Source organism: Lampetra fluviatilis, chromosome 1 (assembly GCF_964198595.1).
Source record: "Lampetra fluviatilis chromosome 1, kcLamFluv1.1, whole genome shotgun sequence".
NCBI lineage: Eukaryota > Metazoa > Chordata > Hyperoartia > Petromyzontiformes > Petromyzontidae > Lampetra > Lampetra fluviatilis.
In genome coordinates, this window is record NC_136275.1 from 10,579,624 (window position 1) to 10,602,253 (window position 22,630).

A 22,630-nucleotide genomic window follows, 5' to 3' on the forward strand; every position below is an offset into this window, starting at 1 on the left:
ACCAGTGTTGGCCAGCACTGATGTCTCAAGGAGCCAGATAAACATCAAGCCCATACTGTGATTACCGAAAATTAAAAGAGGTTGGATACATAGGTCCCTTACCATCACCTAATCCTCCTCTGGTAAACCTGAGCTCTCAATCTACACCACCCAAGGCAAGGGCAGCAGTGGCAGAGAGTGCACAGCTTCCGGTGGAGCCAGAATGTGCCATTACCTTGTCACGTCGAGGCAGCGCTGCACTTTGGTCTGCACAGAGCCCAATAGATCGGCACCCATCTTCTTGAGGAGCTGGGTCAGCAGCAGGTAGAGCCAGTCATGCAGCTCGTCGCGGTACAACACCAGGAAGTCCACCAGTGTCTCCAGGAACATGCTGAACACCTGTCGCACGTGCATACCCGCACACGGGCACACACGGGTGCAGCGGACAGATCGGGGGAAAATACGAAATGCAGCTGAGTTTAAGTGCACACACAAAGACCTAAACATATTAATTAAAGCTCTGTATATTAGTATGCGGGAAATTATAAAATGATTACTTAAAAAACAAGTGTGACTGCAGAATAATGCAAAGACAAGGCCAGCCATGTAGTTTAAAATATCTTGTACTTCTAAATACATGCTAGCACAGACTTAAACCTCGAGGTTCATTGATTAGACTTTACAAATGTATACTCTTTGGTTCTTTCAGTAAAGTCACGTAGGTAGAAAAATCAAATCAAAATAATATATATCACGACGTTTCGATCGCAACACAAGCGATCGTCCTCAGGCGGAAAAAATAATCCAGCAGTAGAACTGCTGAACCAGGAAGATCACAGCGAGAGAGCTGCTACAACAAGGGGTCATATATGTTGGCCACAGGCGAGCAAGTGGGGTCTGAGCTGGAAAGGAGTCCCATCCCCGCACGGGAGATTAACACAACTGTTGTGGCTTGCGTGCGGGGATGGGACTCATTTCCAGCTTGGACCCCGCCTTGCTCGCCCGTGGCCAACATATACAACTTATTGTTGTAGCAGTTCTCTCGCTGTGTTCAGCAGTTCTACTTTTGGATATTTTTTTCCACCCGAGGACGATCGCTTGTGTTGCGATCGAAACGTCGTGATCTATTATTTTTATACCTACGTGACTTTACCGAAAGAACCAAAGAGTATGGATTCCTGCAGTCACGAAAGCTTCAAATCAAGATTTACAAATGTACTTTAAAAAGTTGAGAGCTGAAGACTTCCAATTGAAACTACTGCTGATGACCAAAACATTGTTTCCACCACTGCATATTGATGTTACGTTTGTTTTTCCAACAATACACCGTTACTCCCAACAGAAGAAATCACCGGACAGAAGAATTAGGCATGGGTTAGTGTCTCACGCAGGAAGGGAGCATGTTAATGGTGAGCATGAGTGTGTTAGTGTCGTGCAGGGAAGTGCACAACACTTACTCTCTATTCCGTCCCAGCACAAGAACGCAGGATGCAAATCAATGTGACAAAAAAGAAAATGAAGACAATGTCAGTGTCGTACAGTGGTGAATAACACAAGTCTGGGCACCACAAGACAGGCTCGGACATGCCCTGCATATTCGGTTAGGTCACCCACATCAAACCACAAAGCATAGTTGTGAGTAGATCACACAACACACTTGATGATAATGATAAGGTTCATCCACTCAAACTCCATCTAACCTATATAATTCATTTTTTGTCTGTCTGTCTATCTGTCTGTCCGTCCGTCTGCGTACGCTCCCTTGCGGGGGATGTAGCTCTCGGACCGTGGGGTTCGCCGAGATTAAATTTTGCAGGTGGGCACGCCCCCGGCCCCGCGGTAAACTTAGGCATTTGCGATTTTTCGTCTCTAAACTTTAAATCGGACCGATTACCGATTTAGTGCGATTTCGCTTTATTTATTTATTTAACGCTTTATTTATTTATTTAATATCGCCGACCGGCGCGGACCACGGCGGTTGCCCCTGGCAACGGGTAGCAACAACTTCGCTGCGGGGTGGACGCCATTTTTAATTCCCGTTATAAATATGCGCACGCATTAACACGCGACTATGAGGTAAATTCATCAAAGTTTCACGTCCTCTTCACTCCCCCCCCACCCCAATGTGTGCAATTACTATTATAGGGTCGGTAGATAATAAAATTACAGAGATTAGACAGTATTATTGTAGCGCGGGGGGGGGGGGTTAACGGCCCCAGTACCCAGCCTCAGCCGGGTGGGCAATCTAGGCGAGGCGGGAGGCTCTGCACGGTACTAGGCCTCGACACGCAAGTCTGTCAGGCGTCGACTTTGTGGTATAAACTCGATATACCCAGCGTTGCCCGGGGGAAAAATACATTTAAAATCTTCTGAAAACTTTAAAACATAACATCCCAATGAAAATACAACTGTGTAATTAAAACTCTAAACCCGACCGCGCCAAGAATCGATTCTCTGAATCGCGAAAAGCAATCGAAGGTTGTAGATTCATTTAGAATCGCCTTATTTCCGTTTAATATTAGTTGGTTATAGAGTTGATATAAACTGCTACGAATGGGAAATATCCGGCGTTGACCGGGGCTAAAATATAATTAAAAACTCCTGAAAACTTTAAAACATAACATAACAATGAAAATAAAACTCTGTAATTAAAAATGGAAACCTCCTATGCGCCAGGAATCGATTCTTTGAATCGCGCAAAGGAATCATCGAAGGTTGTAGATTCCTTTAGGATCGCCCTTAACATGTGGTGAGGGGGAGAGTGGTGAGGGGGAGAGTGGTGAGGGGGAGAGTGGTGAGGGGGAGAGTGGTGAGGGGGAGAGTGGTGAGGGGGAGAGTGGTGAGGGGGAGAGTGGTGAGGGGGAGAGTGGTGGAGGGGGAGAGTGGTGGAGGGGGAGAGTGGTGAGGGGGAGAGTGGTGAGGGGGAGAGTGGTGAGGGGGAGAGTGGTGAGGGGGAGAGTGGTGAGGGGGAGAGTGGTGAGGGGGAGAGTGGTGAGGGGGAGAGTGGTGAGGGGGAGAGTGGTGAGGGGGAGAGTGGTGAGGGTGAGGTTGAGTGGTGAGGGTGAGTGGTGATTGGTGAGGGTGAGTGGGGAGGGTGAGTGGCGGTTGTTAGTGGTGATTAGTGAGGGGTGAGTGGTGAGGGTTAGTGGTGAGCATGAGTGGTGAGGGTGAGTGTTGAGCGTGAGTGGTGAGGGTGAGTGGTGATTGTTGAGGGTGTGATTGGTGAGGATGAGTGGTGAGTAAGGAGGGTGAGTGGTGAGGGTGAGTGGCGGTTGTGAGTGGTGATTAGTGAGGGGTGAGTGGTGAGGGTGAGCAGTGAGGGTGAGCAGTGAGGGTGAGTGGTGATTGGTGAGGGTGTGAATGGTGAGGATGAGTGGTGAGTGGTCAGGGTGAGTGGTGAGGGTGAGTGGTGAGCGGTGAGGGTGAGTGTTGAGGGTGAGTGGTTAGGGTGAGTAGTGAGGGTGAGTGGTGAGCGTGAGTGGTGAGTGGTGAGCGTTACTGGTGAGGGAGAGTGGTGAGGGAGAGTGGTGAGGGAGAGTGGTGAGGGAGAGTGGTGAGGGAGAGTGGTGAGGGTGAGTAGTGAGTGGTGAGGGTGAGTGTGAGTGGTGAGGGTGAGTGGGGAGGGTGAGTGGCGGTTGTTAGTGGTGATTAGTGAGGGGTGAGTGGTGAGGATGAGCGTGATTGGTGAGGTTGAATGGTGAGCAGTGAGGGTGAGTGGTGATTGGTGAGGGTGTGATTGGTGAGGATGAGTGGTGAGGGTGAGTAGTGAGGGTGAGTGGTTGTTGTGAGGGTGCGTGGTGAGGGTGAGTGGTAAGAGTGAGTGGTGAGGGTGAGTGACGGTTGTGAGAGGTGATTAGTGAGTGGTGAGGGTGAGTGGTGAGGGTTAGTGGTGAGGGTGAGTGGCGGTTGTGAGTGGTGATTAGTGAGGGGTGAGTGGTGAGGGTGAGCAGTGAGGGTGAGCAGTGAGGGTGAGTGGTGATTGGTGAGGGTGTGAATGGTGAGGATGAGTGGTGAGTGGTCAGGGTGAGTGGTGAGGGTGAGTGGTGAGCGGTGAGGGTGAGTGTTGAGGGTGAGTGGTTAGGGTGAGTAGTGAGGGTGAGTGGTGAGCGTGAGTGGTGAGTGGTGAGCGTGACTGGTGAGGGAGAGTGGTGAGGGAGAGTGGTGAGGGAGAGTGGTGAGGGAGAGTGGTGAGGGTGAGTAGTGAGTGGTGAGGGTGAGTGTGAGTGGTGAGGGTGAGTGGGGAGGGCGAGTGGCGGTTGTTAGTGGTGATTAGTGAGGGGTGAGTGGTGAGGATGAGCGTGATTGGTGAGGTTGAGTGGTGAGCAGTGAGGGTGAGTGGTGATTGGTGAGGGTGTGATTGGTGAGGATGAGTGGTGAGGGTGAGTAGTGAGGGTGAGTGGTTGTTGTGAGGGTGAGTGGTTGTTGTGAGGGTGCGTGGGGAGGGTGAGTGGTAAGAGTGAGTGGTGAGGGTGAGTGACGGTTGTGAGAGGTGATTAGTGAGTGGTGAGGGTGAGTGGTGAGGGTTAGTGGTGAGGGTGAGTGGCTGTTGTGAGTGGTGATTAGTGAGGGATGAGTGGTGAGGGTGAGCGTGAGTGGTGAGGGTGAGTGGTGAGTGTGAGCGGTGAGGGTGAGCAGTGAGGGTGAGTGGTGATTGGTGAGGATGTGATTGGTGAGGATGAGTGGTGAGTGGTCAGGGTGAGTGGTGAGCGGTGAGGGTGAGTGTTGAGGGTGAGTGGTGAGCGGTGAGGGTGAGTGTTGAGGGTGAGTGGTGAGTAGTGAGGGTGAGTGGTGAGCGTGACTGGTGAGTGGTGAGGGTGAGTGGTGAGGGAGAGTGGTGAGGGAAAGTGGTGAGGGTGAATGGTGAGGGTGAGTGGTGAGGGTGAATGGTGAGGGTGAGTGGTGAGGGTGAGTGGTGATTGGTGAGGGTGAGTGGTGAGGGTGAGTGGTGAGGGTGAGTGGGGAGGGTGAGTGGCAGTTGTGAGTGGTGATCAGTGAGAGGTGAGTGGTGAGGGTGAGCGTGAGTGGTGAGGGTGAGGTTGAGTGGTGAGCGGTGAGGGTGAGCAGTGAGGGTGAGTGGTGATTGGTGAGGGTGCGATTGGTGAGGATGAGTAGTGAGGGTGAGTGGTTGTTGTGAGGGTGAGTGGTGAGGGTGAGTGATGAGGGTGAGTGGTAAGAGTGAGTGGTGAGGGTGGGTGACGGTTGTGAGAGGTGATTAGTGAGTGGTGAGGGTGAGTGGTGAGGGTTAGTGGTGAGCATGAGTGGTGAGGGTGAGTGTTGAGCGTGAGTGGTGAGTGTGAGTGGTGATTGTTGAGGGTGTGATTGGTGAGGATGAGTGGTGAGTGGTCAGGGTGAGTGGTGAGGGTGAGTGGTGAGGGTGAGTGGTGAGAGGTGAGGGTGAGTGAGGGTGAGTGGTGAGTAGTAAGGGTGAGTGGTGAGCGTGACTGGTGAGTGGTGAGGGAGAGTGGTGAGGGAGAGTGGTGAGGGTGAATGGTGAGGGTGAGTGGTGAGGGTGAGTGGCAAGTGGTGAGGGTGAGTGGTGATTGGTGAGGGTGTGATTGGTGAGGATTAGTGGTGAGTGGTGAGGGTGAGTAGTGAGGGTGAGTGCTGAGCGGTGAGGGTGAGTGGTTGTTGTGAGGGTGAGTGGTGAGTGGTGAGAGTGAGTGGTGAGGGTGAGTTGTGAGGGTGAGTAGTGATTGTTGAGGGTGTGATTGGTGAGGATGAGTGGTGAGTAGTGAGGGTGAGTGGTGACGGTGAGTGGTGAGGGTGAGTGTTGAGGGTGAGTGGTGAGTGGTGAGGGTGAGTGGCGGTTATGAGTGGTGATTAGTGAGGGGTGAGTGGTGAGGGTGAGCGTGAGTGGTGAGGGTGAGCAGTGCGGGTGAGTGGTGATTGGTGAGGGTGTGATTGGTGAGGATGAGTGGTGAGTGGTCAGAGTGAGTGGTGAGGGTGAGTGGTTGTTGTGAGGGTGAGTGGTGAGGATGAGTGGTGAGGGTGAGTGGCGGTTGTGAGTGGTGATGGGTGAGTGGTGAGCGGTGAGTGGTGAGGGTGAGTGGTGAGGGTGAGTGCTGAGTGGTGAGGGTGAGTGGTGAGAGAGTGGTTAGTTTTGAGGGTGAGTGGTGAGGTTGAGTGGTGAGGGTTAGTGGAGAGTGGTGAGTGGTGATTGGTCAGTGGTGATTTGTGAGGATGAATGGTGAGTAGTGAGGGTGAAGTTGAGTGGTGAGGGTGAGTGGTGGTTGTGACGGTGAGTGGTGAGGGTGAGTGGTGAGGGTGAGTGGTGAGGCTGAATGGTGAGGGTGAATGGTGAGAGTGAGTGGTGAGTGGTGAGGGAGAGTGGTGAGTGAGAGTGGTGAGGGTTAGTGGTGAGGGTTAGTGGTGAGAGTGAGTGGTGAGGGTGAGTGGTGATTGGTGAGGGTGAGTGGTGAGGGTGAGTGGTGAGGGTGAGTGGTGAGGGAGATTGGTGAGGGAGGTTGGTGAGTGGTGAGTTGTGAGGGTGAATGGTGAATAGTGAGTGGGAGTGGTGAGTGGTGAGGATGAGTGGTAAGGGTGAGTTGTGAGTGGTGAATGGTGAGGGTGAATGATGAGTACAGTCAGTATATACTACGATACAGTCAGTACATACTACCACGGTGAGTAGCTACTAGAGTCAGTAGATACTATTATAGAGTGAGTAGATACTGCTATAGAATTTATAATTACTACTATAGTCAGTGGATACAACTATAGAGTCAGCAGATACTATACAGTTAGTCGTTACGAGTATATAGTCGGTAGATACTACTGTAGGCCCAGTAAATACTACTATGGTCAGTAGTTATTACAGTCACTAAATACTACTACACAGTCAGTAGCTACTACTGGCTCAGTAGATACTACGGTACAGTCAGTAGATACTACTACAGTCAATAGATACCACTTCCTCTGTTGTATGTAAGGTGTTGTTAGTATATATACCTACGAGGGGTAAAGATATTTTTTGAGGGGGGGTGGAGACCACAATTTTCGGAAACCTTTTGACATCAACTATTTACCCCACACTTTCTACAACTTTTTGGACTTGTGAAAGCCTCTTATATATTTGTTGGTGGAGAAATGTACAAACAGCCCACCGGGCTTTGACAATACCTTAGTATCTGTGTATATATATGTAAGGTTTTTAAGAAATATATTTTTCACCCGGGCAAAGCCGGGTACTTCCGCTAGTAACTTATAATTTTTTTCAATATATTATTGTAATTTTTTTGTTACTTCCAGAAGTTTATTTCCACAGTTTTAATTTGAGCTATTAAAAAAAAAGACAAAAAATCCAGCATATTACATTGAAATGTTTACACAAGACACAACAGCTGACACAACAGGCATCTCATTGATCAACACACTGATTAATCACCTCATGCATTAATTGGTACAATGTGATTAATGCATTCCTGCCAGTAAAGTGGTGATGTCAAATTACCTTGCTGGGAGGGTCAGCGAACATCCTTGTGAAAATCTCGCAGAGTCTCTTCAGCTCCACGCGACTGTTAAGTAGATCAAAGGCACAAACCAGGATGAACCAAACAGTTGCTGGCACAGGACACATTCGACCATCTCCGTCATGAATAAAACACTGCTTTACAACTTTAACATGGACTGCAATTGTACAACGCAGGTGTTTTATTCACGACAGCATCTGTTTGTACGTTGCTGCTTATCTGCAATGGAATTTGATGCTGCTGGCACTCTCCATCCGTGAGTCCCATGCAATGAGATGCGCCTGCAATTGTCCTCTGCTCAGTGGCTTTGGTGCAGAGGGGAGGGGGGGCCTGCACCTGAGCGTGCGCTGTGACTTGAAGAGAGCCTGCAGACCGATGAGGCCCTCCTTGCGCTCGGTCCAGTTGGCGCTGGCGCAGCGGTTGAGCAGCTCCGCCACGTCCTCCATCTGGCGCAGGTAGAGCGACGTGGAGCCGTTGCGCGAGCCGTACGAGCGCTCTGAGCACGCGCTCGATGCGTCGCTGTTGGCGTCGTCGTCCGAGTACATGGAGCCGTATGGCTCGTACCTCCGTCGCGGCTTGTTCTAAGACGGGAAGTGCAAGGGGGGGGGAGGGGGGGGAGCAGGAGAAAAAGAGGACGATGAGCACACGTGTGATAAGAACGCCAGAACACTGAGAATTCACAGTGCACGTTCGCGGAAAGCCGTCAAGGAACATGGCAGTCCAAATGTAAAGAAGGCTGATTGATTAAGGCTTGTATTTACTTAATTTGGCTTGACTATGAAATCCAATGTTGTAGTGCGTATGGAAAAAAAATCGCACGTGTGGACTGCCGTACTGATGCCACAACTCGTGCGGATTTCCGTGAGATGCGAGAATGACTGCCACATTTACAAGTGTATATGTACAGCATTTATTTATATATAACACAAGGAACAGCTGTTTGGAAAGGCTGACCTTTTAATAATAACAAAAAGATACCACCTTAACATGTTGTCGTGAACATAATTTTGATACAGGAGAGCCAAGGAAAGAAGGCCGCGCTGTTATCGACATTCAATAGCCTAAAATAGAAATTATTCAGATGTTACTGCACTAAAAAATATTCACTCTTTAAACACAAATGCACATGTGAAACAGACACATAGACCCCAAAGTGCTCGTGTAATTAAAGTGGAAACTCGGCAAAATCAAGAGCACTTTGAAACACAAGCTATAACATCAGTCAATGCCAAGTGAAGAATGCAAACCCGACATGGAGTACCTTGCTCCTAGGATCTCCAAGCAGCTGCGTGTAGCAGGGTGGTTATGGGGCAAGAGGTTAAACTCGATGTTATTACATGTAACCCAAAGCACCAGTTGTGCAACAGCACAGATGATCCATCTTACTTGCGAGTAGAACAGCGGGTGTTAGCGTTAGCAGGTGCAGTACAGGAAATTAATACAGGTGGCACAAAGTAAATGAAGAAAGGAAAGTGGTGAAGATAGAAGAAAAGAAAAACAGCGGAAAAAGGAAAGCAAATGTGAGAGGCAAGAGAGAGCAAAGAGAGGTACAGAACAGATAAGAGGTTCGAAGAGATGCGTAGTTGCGTCTTACCAGTGCGTCCGCTACGGCCGCTTCGATGTCATTTCCCAGCAGCCGCCCAGAGTGGCTCAACGAAAACCGGTCTGTTAGGGAGACACCACAAGAGGCACGCAGTGAGATCCAAGTCGTTAAACAAACCAACGGCACAGCCACAGCCTTGTATTTGTTCAGGAACCATTCACTGGTTGGCCACTGCCGCTCAACAGGAGAGTTACATTTACTGGTCAGAAATATGCCAAGAATTAATCATCAGCTGTGCTCTTTGTTTGAGAAAAAAACGATGCCTCTCATCACGAGTATTCATTAGGAAATGTGATTTTTCTTGGGAATAAAATACATCAATTGCATTATCTGCCCTCTCAGAAAGTAACAGAATAATGGGGTTAACCAAGACATGACAATGTAGGTGCATTTAATGTCATAACAAAGCCCCAAGCTGTCAAGAACCAGGAGGAGCCAGTGTCCACTTGACTTATGATATTACCAATAGGTTCCAAGGAAAGATCATCAGATTGAATACCATAAGCATAATGTAGGCAGATCCTTAACTAATACAGAACACACCACAAGCAGAAATGCACTAAATGCAAATTGCCAAAATGGATCCAGTTAACCTGTCAAAAATTACAATTTTAATTAAGATGCTTCCTTTAAATATAATACTATAAGCAACTCTTAATTAAATTAGTAATATTTGGTTAATGGTTACAGATCCAGATTTGGCAGGAAAACCACAGAGCTATTGCTCAAGAGTTTTGGCAGTGCTGTGGCTGCAGAGAAGCGACACGTGGCCATGTTAAACAAATTTAAAAACAACCCATGCGCTCTGTTAAAACAGGTCACGCTGCCGGGCCATGCAGCACACACACCATCTCTCATCACACACGATTCACTGTTACACGAGGAAAATGCACAGGCCTTTCACAAAACACAACACAGGGACACAAAACGTGGCAGTCACTGGCCAGACACTAGGGTTCCAAAGGCAATGGGGCACCTATGTCACAAACGAGTGCAACTAAAACACGATGTAGTTAAAACAAAAAGAGGGAGGGGGAAAGAAACATTCATGCCCATTCAAGGACTGAAAAAAAACATCATCACTAGAGATATATTTTAATCAGATGGAAGAAAAAAAAAAATATCCTCCGCGGGTTACGATGCGCATGCTGGCGGCACGTGTTCACCTGCGGGCACGAGCGGCTCGGAGGAGGAGAGTGCGCTGGTAGAGCGGGAGTGGTGGCGAGAGGCTGCCATACGGCACGGGGGAGGGATGGGGTTTACACGCCCCAGCCAACATCGTCAGAACTGGGGTGCGGGACGTACAACCACCTTTGACTATTTATTTATTTGAACTATGACTGCTGTCTGCTGTTAAGACATTCAATCTATCATGATACTTAATTCAGCAAGATGGCTGCCTGCTGAGATATTAATATTTTCTTTAACATAGTATATCACTTTTTTAGACGAAAATTTTAATTCATTGGTCACTTTTCTTTTCGATACTTAAGCTTATTAGCATGGTATTATATAGTTTTATTATGAAGTGATATTCTCTATCCATAGACCAATAACTCATAATTATTGATTATATGATTCTGCATGAGCTTTCAGATTTTTTTTCTACAGCAGATTTTCAAGTAGATTTTAAAGGTTTATTGACTGTGGTAAAGTCAAAGTCACAACATGTAGTACTACATGTTGCGACTATAGAACGAAGGATCTTCCAAGCATGATTTTACTTGATGATATTGTGAGCAACAGGCCAACCTTATGGGTTTTTCATCTGAAAGCAGCATGGTACACAACCTCCGTTGCGATCAACATGTACGGTAAATGAGAGATACATGAGCACAAACACAAGACAACATATAAGACATAACTGGATGACCACAGACGCAGCTTTGCTCCATTGCACGTACAGCTGGATAACAATAGCTTCCAAAGCCAGGACCTTGTCAATTGACCCCACAGCACAACAGCAAGCCCAGGGACCCCAGGGTCTGGGAGGCAGAAGGAGAATTCTAGGGCTTAGGATCTTCAGCCAAAAATGAGCATGTACTCCAGAAAAAATGTAAGCAGCCTTTGTAAATAATAGCAGGGAAAGTTTGCAAAGCAAAGCTCAATACAAATGATAAAATTTAACAATAAAAGTACAGTAAAGGTGTTCTACCTCTGAGAAAAGTTAAGTTCCACTAAAGCAATTGCGGTAGTAAGCTTGACACATTGAAAAAAAGGAATAACTGCAAAATAACCCAGCAGAAAAAGAATCGAGGCATATGTCCTGCCGAGATGCTTCAGTGGCAATTTGCGTGCAGCATTCGCAAAGGCCACGTGCGGGAAAGCGCCGTCGGCACGCAGCGGTCATGCTATTACGTGCGTCTCACCAAGGGAAGGGAAGCCCCGCACCGGACTCGTGTCCCTGCTGTTGTCCCGGCTGCAGCCCTGACTGACGCTAGGCCGGGGAATTCTGCTGCTGCCACTCCTTGCTAGTGACGGGCGCATGAGGGGGCCGGCGGGGGGGGGATAGGCCGCACGCGAGCAGGAGGAGGATGTGCGGGTGGGGCAGCAGGCACACATAAGCTGATGTCTCTAATCCTTTAGCTACTGGGATAGGTCTGTGGTGTCTTGAGTTGCAACTTGGCAAGGAAGGAAAAATCAGACTGACGGTTTTAAAAAGGTGACCTGACTAATTAATCGCGAAGAATGGCATTAATAACACCTCACAACATAAATGAAGACGAATAAACAATCTCATATTTTAATGTGTACTCCTTTTTATATAGAATGTTACATATTATAAGTGAGAACTTCTCCCTCAATTGTCAACGATGAGTTAAAATTGACAGGTTAAATTGCAGTGAGCAAATAGTAAACATGTTTCACTTTAATGAGAAAGTAAATTAAAATTAAAATAGGACGAAGTTAAGTAGGACATGAAACACTGGATATCACCTCACAGATAACAGAAAAAAATGTCAGTGGAGTGCACAAATGTGACATGCCATTTGATGTATTAAAGATTAACATAATGTAATTTTAGCCTCAACTTTGAATTGGAAAATGTGCTTGAGTGACTTGCTAAATAAAGCGAAGCGATTTCTTGCTTCACGGTGACTGCAAGGTAACATTTTTGATATTACCTGAGTGAACGATATTGTTATCTTCTCACTTTGAGACTGACAAGAGAGATTATGAGACATGGTGAAGGTCACTGTTCTTGCTACAATTTTTGGAGCCTGTGGAGTTGAACATCATGATGCTCAACAACATCATTGCCGTGAGTGTTGAAAGCAGTGAGGTTTCTACCCCCCCCCCCCCCCCCCCAAGGACGTTTCTCAGCAAAGGTTTAAGACACTTTTACGTGTGATCCGTAAGAGGAAGATCAAATAGAGCCATAATAAACATGGATGCAAAAATGAACAGAAATTACATATATATTCTACGGGTGAAAACCGAAAGCTAAATCCTTAAGTGTTTTTCTTTACCACATATAAAACGAGATGGAAAGACACAAAATGTAAAAGACAAGAAATACATTTTAAAAGCAGCTGTGTTGAACTACACAGCTGGAGCTTGTTTAAATAAGCACTGGTTTGCACAACTGACAACACCAATTTAAACATCCACGATTTATCTTCTTGGTTCTTTCGGTAAAGTCACGTAGAAGGGAAGTAATAAAATAATAAAAATAAACATAATAAAATGAAATAATTCTCACGACGTTTCTACGTGACTTTACCGAAAGAACCAAGAAGATGAATCCCTGCAGTCACGAAAGCTTTAAATCGAAATTCATCCACAATTTATTTGGAAGTCAGAGGGAAGCTCGGCGAAGGCTCACACACTCACTGCAGACAAAGCGGCCGTGCGTTGCGCGCATGCGTGTGCCCGAGTGCGTACCCAGCGACAGACGGCTGGGACTCGTTTCGCGGCTGCAGCCCTGGCTGCGTGGGATGCGGCTGTGCTTGGCCGGCGAAGACGTGGCGGCCGGTAGAGGGACGCGCTGCACCACGCCCGATAAACTGGAGCCCGGCGCCACACTCAGCATCTTGCCTGGGGAACCCGACCTACTGCCCGCTACGTGCGCAAACAACCGCGAGCAAGCAAAAATGCACATATACATAAAAATGACTGCAACACTCAAATACCATAATGTAAGACAAACATTAACTCTTATATTTACACTATCAATTGTGTTGTTTGTTCCTGGCCTCTTGGTGTTTTTGGAGCTTTGGGCCTTTGCTCAGCAACCATGATGAAAATAAACACCCTGGATGCAAAATTTAACAGTAAAAAAATATATATCCCTCTTTTGGATTAGAAGCCAATAAACTGCACACAAGAAGATTCTAACTCCACTTTACAATTTCCAAGTAATATAGGCAAGGGCCAATTGAGATTAAACATTTTAGCTGATGATCACAATCAAACCTTTGGAGGTGATTAATTAAGAGGTTTTTAATTATGTCAACTAATTAAGATTTACAGATACAGTAGACTGTCAATTACCCACACTAATGACAGGGAGGATGGCCGCGATTAATTAAAATCGTGGATAACTCAAAAATAACCATTTTCACGGATCTCTATACCAAAAACACTAATATCGGTATAAATTATGTTTCAGTTAAAAAATTTTAGTATCTTAATGAACAATAATTTATAGGAAAGAATCGATCGATCGATGCGCTGCCTCCGTGATAACACTTTCCTGCTTCAGTGCAGAAGACTCAACCCACTAAGTGGAAAGCAAAGCCACGCCAATCAACATCAAGCAAACTCCACCCACTGTTGTAAAGATATGCAACTAATGTACCATAAAGGTGATCATGTGAATTTCGGAATAACTGGAGCACATATTTGCTCGGTTTAAACACTTGACTTGTAATAAACATTTCCAAGAAAAAGGATGTATAACTGTTTTGAAATCATTAATTTGGGTTTAAGGGAAAATCCACGAGTTATTAATTTGTCAAAATCTCAGGTGCGCAGTTAATCCAAAAATTAGATAAACCACACGAGGATAATAGATAGTCTACTGTAATTAAACAACTACCATTCTGCTGTGTGACAATAATCTTTGGTGTATAAAAAGCCATAGTTTGTAGAAACAATTTTTATGTTACAAATTGAGGTCAAAATAATGTGCGGCATCATGATGCTGTAAGCAAAGATCCCACTGCAACGTTGAAGAAGAATGGAAGGAGACAGCCGCCATCATCTCTCCGCAGGACATGCTGGCAAGGAATGGAGCGTCCAATAGGAATGGAAAGTGATGTGCACTGAGCGCCCCCTGTATTCAGATTTAAGTACAACTTGAACAGCCTGTGACTCACAAGAGGAGGATCATGATAAGCATATGACATTTTGAGGCAGTTGTTATTGCTTCAAGTTCTGTGGAACTCATTTTAGATTATATGGGGCGACTAAGCAATTATGATTTTGGCAGAAGGGATGACTTGTCGAGTGGGATTGTGACCAAATGTTCAAATTTCTCTTACCACCACCAGGATTGGCGGATTTGGATCCTGAGAGCGCAATCAGGTTGGGGGGGGGGGGAGCATGTCAAAGGGATAGGAACATACAGTTAGCGGCAGACACTGTGCAAACACACCATGCAGTCTCAGAATCACTGCGGTTTAGTGCAGACACGGTTACCACAGTTCGGACTGCTACGGCGGGCAGGTGCCCTGCAGGGCTATGTGTTTGTTAGTTTTCTTCAAGAACATTTCAATAAACTTTTCCAGGAAAAAAAAGTACTTCACGTAGGTTCACAGGCTATCACCAACAAACACATGCTTTGCAAGAAGAATTCATATCAATTCCATGGATTTGAATGTTATATTTTATACCACACTAAGATCACTACAGGCAGCAGGGAAAGTCAGTCAGATAAAAGGCCACTATCAGTTTGTCAGGAGTAATCGCACGCACAAACGAATGCAACAACAGGCGGGGTGGGCTGCAGCTGAGGGGCCCGGCAGTAGGTGGAAGCCGCATCACTCACGCTGCGATTGGGAGATCTTGGTGCGCGTGCGGCCGCGGGAGTCGGCGGGCGACGAGGCCGTGGTGCTGTGGGTGCTGTGGGTGCTGTGGGTGCTGCCTGCGCTGGGGCGGCGCGAGCGCACCCGTCCTGCCGTGCGCGCCACGGGACATACAGTGAGACACGATCCGAAAGTACAAAAAACGCTCGCATGTTCAAGTGAGAAACACAGCAAGCTGTGTCTGTTTTTTTCAAAAATTAGGGCTGCGAAAGGAAAACGCTTAACACACTTAATAGACAATCATGGTGATGCCACAACGCTTCAAAAAGAATGACCGCTTCCAAAGATAAAAATGCAATCAGAAATGGAACGCCCTTGTGGCAATTTTTTTTTATATTTATATAGAATGGCAGAAAATAGTAAGTCTTACACAAAAAAATCCCTCAAAAGCAACCCCAACAGAATCAGGCACATGGCAACCAAGCACCAACACCAACTGTTTCCAAGGGGATAGGCACGAGCAGCTGCCCATGTGCAAAGTCACCACTGGCAAGTGGTGCATACTGGCAATGGTTGTCGTCTCCATGTGGAGCAACTAAAAAAGACTGGGGAGCCTGGCAAGGCCTCTGCAATGCGTGACCGATTCTCAAGGGAGTAGCTCGTGCTTAACCCTGCACTGGGGCTCCATGCACAGCCTACCCTCCAGCAACTCAGCAACACCAAAGCAGCCTCCTGTTCTATCCTTACCGTACGCATAGTCAGCGTAGGCTACGTCTGGGAATAAAACAATAACGGGCACATGTCATGATGCTAACCGCATGCTGCACATCACAAACGTGGAATTAGCGGTGATTAGAGCACAAGACGCGTGGTCAACCTTCCACAAAAAACACAAATGTACATCAACACATATCAAAGCCAAAATAATATTTTGCATCAAAATTGTGCCTCTAAATGTGGCAACACCTTTAAAACTGGAAGTATTAAAAACGATAGGTTTGCCAAAAAAAATGTCAACAGTATAAACCAACCTGGCTCCCCCCTCCCCCCGCCACCAAATTTCCCAAAACAACCATGAAAATGACATGGTAATGCTGGCATGCAATATTGAGAGGATATGAGAATGAATAAATGCCAATAGAGACACAATGGATGAAAATGGTTGACTATACTTCGTAAAAAGCAAGGGCCACAAACATTAAATGACCAATACAGCACCAGGGCAAAGAACAACTATTCATTTACAGCTTACCCCCAGGATTGTCTGGTGTGCCGTTTGCTATGGGAGCAGGCAAAGGGCAAGGATATGGTGTTAATTTACAGACCAGAGAGCAAGGAGCCAGCCAATCTGAGTTGGGCTACTAGAATTCTTAAGAAAGTAATCTCTCATTTTGTCAGGGATACTGAAAATGTAAAGAAAGTATTCTATTCTATGGGTCTTCCGGTAAAGCCACGTAGATAGAAAAATAAAAATATCACGACGTTTCGATCGCAACCGTCTTCAGGTAAGAAACGTCGTGATATTTTTATTATTTTTCTATCTACGTGGCTTTACCGAAAGGCCCATAGAATATGTATTCCTGCAGTCACGAAAGCTTTAAGTCAATAAAGTATTCTCTCATTTTGTAAACATTAATGTATGATAGTTAAATACCTTGTGATCTTTAGTGTTAATGGTGAGAAAAAGCCTGTTTTAGTGCATGCGGTGGGAATGCTCTCCATGAAAACATTTGTTTAAAAATATTACAAAATCAAAATTAAAACATTTACACAATAAGTGTTGTTCAAAAAGTTATCAGAGGGTTTAGAATTTTGTTTATTGGATTAACTGGGCACTGCTGCTGGCCTCTGGACTTCCACCCCAGCAGCAGATAACGAATAGACACTAATACAAACTTGGTGTCACTCCGTGAAAGCTGCGAATAAGTCACCAACAGCGCAGTGTGATTGCTACTTTGAACAGGGTTCAAGGGGCTTCAAGTGGTGCCCCCTCCTTTTTCCTCTAAACTTCCTGATTGCAAAGCTGTCTGCCAGTCCACACGACAAAACGAATTCAGCAGTGTGCCTGTAAGGGCTTTTGCGAGATGTACCGAGTGAGGCGTAGGATCCCGGTGGTAGGGCGGCTGCCGCACCAAATCTGGGCTGTGCGGCGCTGCGGGAGGCCAGGCCGGGCGGCGCGGCCGAGGAGGAGGGGGGAGTGGCGCGTGACTTTGCGCTGGCGGCCGCGTTGACGTCGATGTCGCTGCGGGAGCGAGTCAGTGAGCCAGTAGCCGGGACCCCCGTCAACGACTTGGAGGAGCCAGACACTGCACACACAGCGAGCGTGGCCGCGCCACGTCACAGAACGTTAATCACGCACTACTGCAGGCTGCGGTACCACGCACAGCAGCAGCAAGTGCAGGAAAGGTAGACTCGTTAAGTATCCACAGAACTTGCTGGCAATTTTTAATGTATCAAATGGTGGTCACTGCTGTGCATATGAAAGCAGTGTTGTTGCTTTTAACAAGCTGTGTTAATGGATTCCAAGAAATGTAACCCAATGTAATTCAAAAAGGGGTGATGCAAAGGCATGGGGTGGAGCGGTGGTGCAGTGGATAGTACTCTAAAACATATTCACTTGAGTTCACAGCTCCCCAACCTGAATGATAAAGTATGAACAAAATATCCTCAAAACCAACAAGGCACAGGGAGGCCTTTATCCAGCACTTAAATGACAAAGGGCCGTAAAATATATTTGATGGGCATCCTCATGAAAACATTGGCTTGATGCAAGAAATGGACAGGTGGTTTCACTTCTTAACACTTTTTCCTAGAGCCTGAAAATGTTTTCTAATACACATTGAACCTGACTCTTCAGAAATATAAATCTACATATAAAACTACATCCTCATGATTATAAAAAAGAATGCTTCCTTCAGTCGTATATGTAAAACATTAAAAAGTCAGTGTGTGCCACATTACCTCTGCCTGTTGCGTTTGCTGAGGGGCTGCTCATTGGGCGTTTGGCAGACGCTGGCCTACTGCAAGACAATCACATTTTGACATTTACAAGTAGGAATCATTGATTTTTTTACACACATTTAACACCACCATAAATATTTTGCAATACTCTGCACTGCATTCCAGGGGTCGCCCAACTCCACGAACAAGCAGAAGGCATTAACTCCTGGTTTACTTTGTGAACACTCTGCTGTAGTACCACGTCAGTGCTGTGGGATGCCAACAAAGTGGCATGCAGGTGCGTGCTCAAGGACCGGCACACACTAGCATGTGAGACCCATGACAGAGAATGCGTACAGATTGCACACGTGTGGCTTGGCCAGCTGGGTGTGTTTACTTGAGGCTCTCCTGGGAGGAGGAGGTGGAGTGGTCTGAGCGTGGCAGAGAGCCCACGCTGGAGGAGCCTCGAAGCTGGCTCTGAAGGGCTTTCTGGTAACTGGGCTCCAGAGCTGCGAACAGGGTCTCTGCCTCGGCCGGGAAATTGCCTCGCAAGCCCCAGTATGCTCTGCGGGAGTTATGGGATGGCAAAAAGAGAGAGAAAAATAAGTTTAACCAGGGGTGGAGATAACAAGGGAGGGGAGGAGGCAAGGAAGGAAAGGGAGATGTTAGCAATAAACACACTATTTGGCTGACGATTAAAATTTGTAGACTTTTTCTCAAGTAAGAAATGCAATATAATATAATTAAATATACTTTTTAGTAAATGAATGTAATAAATGCACAATGACTTTATTTATTTGCCATTAAAATGGAATAAGTTAAATGTTTATACCACAATCCAATGTTGATTTGTAGGGAATACAGTAATGCACACTCACTTTCTTGCCTCCATACGAGCATCTGAGTCGGCATCGTGGATTCCCTTCTTGATCGTATCCACTAACAAGCCGATATGTCTGTAAAAAACACCGAGCACGTTAAGGCGTCAAAAGCATCATCCACAAAGTATTTACTTAATGGCAGTGTAATCAGCGAATAAGTAGTTCGTGCCAAGTGAATATGGGGTCGGATTCCTACATTCGCTTCTGCATTTTATCCGAGCTAGGCAAATATTATCAGCCACTGGTTTTCCAATGTCTTGTTGTAAGTGATATGAATAGAAGTGCCTACGTAGTGGCTAAACACCAATAGGTGCTATGCAATGGCCATTTTCACACAACATAAAGAACTTCTGTGGACTTAGGAAAAATAAATAACTGGGATCACTGGCAGTAAAGAATGTTTAGGTTCTACTGCAGGACCACTAATAAAGAACAAAATAAGTAGACAATACATCTCCTTCACACATCTGTCCCTCCACATATTTTGTACACATGCCATCAGCGACGAGGCCTCCTGTGAGTGCATAACTTCAGCAGCATTGGTTGAATACAAGCAAACTCTGGACCAGTTTCAATATAGTGTCATCAGCAGAGCCAGATTCGACTGAATCAAAGCGGTCTTGTTTAACACACCACTGTTAGATACCTCACATTATTTTGACACTACAACCAATGTAATGCATACATATCACAGATGTAAAAGACTATCTATCACTGCCTACCGCCTGGGGAAATTATAAATAAAAACATTAAACCAGTGTAAAATAACTTTCAGGAGATATTTATTCTTTATATTATAGAGTATGTGTTTTAACCAGAATAGAGTATAACAGACACGACAATGAAGAAAGTATTAATTATGAACAGTTTCCATGTTACTGTTCATATAGCGGGGCAGGCGCCAGCCTGTGTCAATACTTACTTCTCCAAGGTGTTCTGCTGCCACTCGTGTAACATCAAATCCAAGAACTCGAAGCAGCGTCTACAGACACACAAACAGAAACACTCATTTAGCCTCATAGACTATAAGGCCAGTAATTGGCTGTTATGAAGCACCCATTAAAGCTGCATGGCACAGGAGGGACGAGTATGGCAGGAACAATGACTAGCCACGGTGCCGATGTTCACACACTGCCTTGAGTACTAATTAATGGTCGAGTCAAGCTAGGAGAGGTCCAAGCAAAGTTGGGATATTAATTACTACTAGTGTGTGCATGGCTACTAATTAAATAGTAATCATCAGCAATATAGCAAAGTGGATGAACCATGACCCTATGACTCTCCACACACCCAGACTTATTGACTACCACTTTAAGAGGCACAGAAAAACTCAGTGTAACGTACTGCAGAAAATGGTTAACTGCTGCTACTGCTCCTAGTGACTGATGTGAGCTCTGCAGTTGTAGGTGCAGCGCTGTCATATAGAGGACGAGCTTTACTACCCGGCTTCGCCCGGAACTTGAATTCACCACGCCCGGCCACCTTTGTCCCCCCAGTGGCGATGTTTACACAGCACACCAGTTACTCGTTTGAGGCCGAGTAGACCTAGGGGAGGTCCAGGACCAGTTCAAATAATCGTCACCGGTGGTGGCCGTGAGTGGTAATTGAACTCGGGTCGCCGGGTTCGTAGCGCAGCGCGCTTACCACTACACTACAATGCGTTACGCTTCCACATGCGCGGGTCACATGACAGATGTGACGTCATAGCTCACTTGCCGTGCAAAAAAGAATATACAGTAATCCCTCGCCACTTCGCGGTTCAAGTTTCGCGGCCTCAGTGCATCGCGGATTATTCGAACCGATTTAAAGGCCTCATTATACCTGTGCAGTAACACCATCATCATCATCATTCATCATCACATTCATCGAACTGCACAGGTCTGTCATCGTCGTCATTGTCATCGTCATTGTTATCGTCGTCGTCGTCATTACTGGAGTCAAGTCTCAAGATACTACTGTCATTGGTGAGTGTAGAAAACCATAATACGTATCGTATGAGAGAGAGAGAGAATGTATAATATTAAGGTTTTATAATTAAATAGATTCAAGTAAAATATATATATATAAGTATAAATATACATATTTAAACATTCTGGTACCCACACACACATATACGGAAATTCCTAGGGGGCCAATCCTACTTCGCGGATTTTCACCTATCGCGAGGTGTTCCGGTCCCCATTAACCGCGATAAACGAGGGATCACTGTAGATGCATTATTGAGCTCCCCCCCCCCCCCCAAAAAAAAAAAACACAAAAGTGTATTTTTATAATTTTTGCATGGTGTACAGTCTGGAAAGTACACACATGGCAAATTTCCAGTTTGTTGCATGTCGGCAAGTACACTAAACATTTTAAACAGACACACATATTCACAGCTTTGCCTTTTATATATATGGAGATAAACTGTCTATAGTCTTTATACCTCTACAGTTGCAAAGAACATACCTTCGTACTGCAACAGATTTCGATGTGCAGTTGTTTGTAAGGAGTGGAATTAGACGCGGCGCATGTGTATTCTGCAAAAGGAAAACAAGTTCTTAAAAAAGCATCAAATCACAAGACAGGTGACTCTGCAAGCGAGGTGCAGCATTCGGTTTGAACAGCGTACACAGCTGTCAATCCATAGACACCTCCGATTAACTTGGTTTGCTAAAGTTCAACATACACACAAAACACCAGCAGATTTTCACACGGCATAATTTACTCCAGCTACAGCTCACGTAATACACGACCAATTGCAATGCAAACATAGAAAAACTAATATTTTTACAACACATTCCATCCATACTCTTTGGTTCTTTCGGTAAAGTCATGTAGGTGAAAAAATAGAATTAAAATAAATTAATTAAATCACGACGTTTCGATTGCAACACAAGCAATCATCATCAGGCGTGACAACCACAGCAATAAAAACATTTTATGCTGAAGTGGGAGAGATGCCGGAGTTAAGGGGTTTATTTTTACACCTACGTGACTTTATCGAAAGAACCAAAGAGTATGGATCCCTACATTCACGAAAACTTCAAATCCAGAATGAACATTCCATCCAGGAGCAAGCAAGCCATTAAAAGACACAGTAAAAGCTCCAGGTATGTGCATCCGATGGAACCTGCACATCCAGATACGTGGCACTTGCTCGCCAAACGACAGAATGGAGCATACAAAAACATGTAGCCATGCCACCCCACGCAGCGCCAACGCTCAATCGCTCACCCGGATGATGATGCGGATGGCGACGACTCCGGAAGTGGCCATGATCTTGGCACTGTTGGCCACCAGGTTTAAGAGTGTAGGAAGGGTGCTTTCCGCAGTATGGTCAAACTTGTTCTTCAGCACCAAGGCCAGGTGGCTAATGGGGGTAATGGAGACACAGTGTCAGCAATCGCTACTGTACCTTTGGACTAATGTCAGAGCAAGAGCTTCTGTCTGAGCAGCACTCACTCGGCAGGGTGATCGCAGGAGTCACAGCACCTACCTAAGCGTGATGCAGGCCTCCCGCACAACCTGGGACCGCAAATCCTTGGCCGACAGCTTCAAGGCGGCGTCCAGCAGACGGAGGTGCTGAAAGAAGCAGTCGTATTCCGTGGCACCGGCAATCACCAGTGATCGCAGCTTCTTGAGCTGTGTTAAACACACACACACACAGTGCATATTGACAAAAAGGATGTGAAGGACTGGTTTGTTCGTGGTCAAACTCTACACAGGTCTGGTGTGTGCAGGATCAAGCCCCAATTGCTTTTGTCTAAAGTCTCCTATGCAATTTTCAGTAAGGAGCAGATTATATTA

The 22,630-nt window shown here is 46.1% G+C and overlaps 1 protein-coding gene across 32 annotated transcripts in view; it reads right to left on the reverse strand.

The window, feature by feature from the left end:
- LOC144931758 (CLIP-associating protein 1-A-like) overlaps window positions 1-22,630 on the reverse strand; it is an 85,264-nt gene that overhangs the window by 32,124 nt on the left and 30,510 nt on the right. For 9 of the 32 annotated variants that reach the window (XM_078856018.1, XM_078856097.1, XM_078856036.1 and 6 more), the window contains 19 exons: window positions 22,320-22,465; window positions 22,058-22,193; window positions 21,290-21,360; window positions 19,764-19,823; window positions 18,839-18,916; window positions 18,358-18,525; window positions 17,982-18,040; window positions 17,111-17,326; window positions 16,273-16,299; window positions 15,044-15,169; window positions 14,538-14,564; window positions 12,937-13,113; window positions 11,421-11,522; window positions 10,218-10,280; window positions 9,043-9,113; window positions 8,710-8,733; window positions 7,785-8,029; window positions 7,430-7,493; window positions 215-378 (listed from right to left, as the gene is read on the reverse strand). In XM_078856018.1, the coding sequence (XP_078712144.1) occupies window positions 215-378; window positions 7,430-7,493; window positions 7,785-8,029; window positions 8,710-8,733; window positions 9,043-9,113; window positions 10,218-10,280; window positions 11,421-11,522; window positions 12,937-13,113; window positions 14,538-14,564; window positions 15,044-15,169; window positions 16,273-16,299; window positions 17,111-17,326; window positions 17,982-18,040; window positions 18,358-18,525; window positions 18,839-18,916; window positions 19,764-19,823; window positions 21,290-21,360; window positions 22,058-22,193; window positions 22,320-22,465 (2,024 nt within the window). The remainder of the gene's footprint in view (window positions 1-214; window positions 379-7,429; window positions 7,494-7,784; window positions 8,030-8,709; window positions 8,734-9,042; window positions 9,114-10,217; window positions 10,281-11,420; window positions 11,523-12,936; window positions 13,114-14,537; window positions 14,565-15,043; window positions 15,170-16,272; window positions 16,300-17,110; window positions 17,327-17,981; window positions 18,041-18,357; window positions 18,526-18,838; window positions 18,917-19,763; window positions 19,824-21,289; window positions 21,361-22,057; window positions 22,194-22,319; window positions 22,466-22,630) is intronic. The other 23 variants (XM_078856072.1, XM_078856111.1, XM_078856056.1 and 20 more) reach the window with 15 other exon arrangements.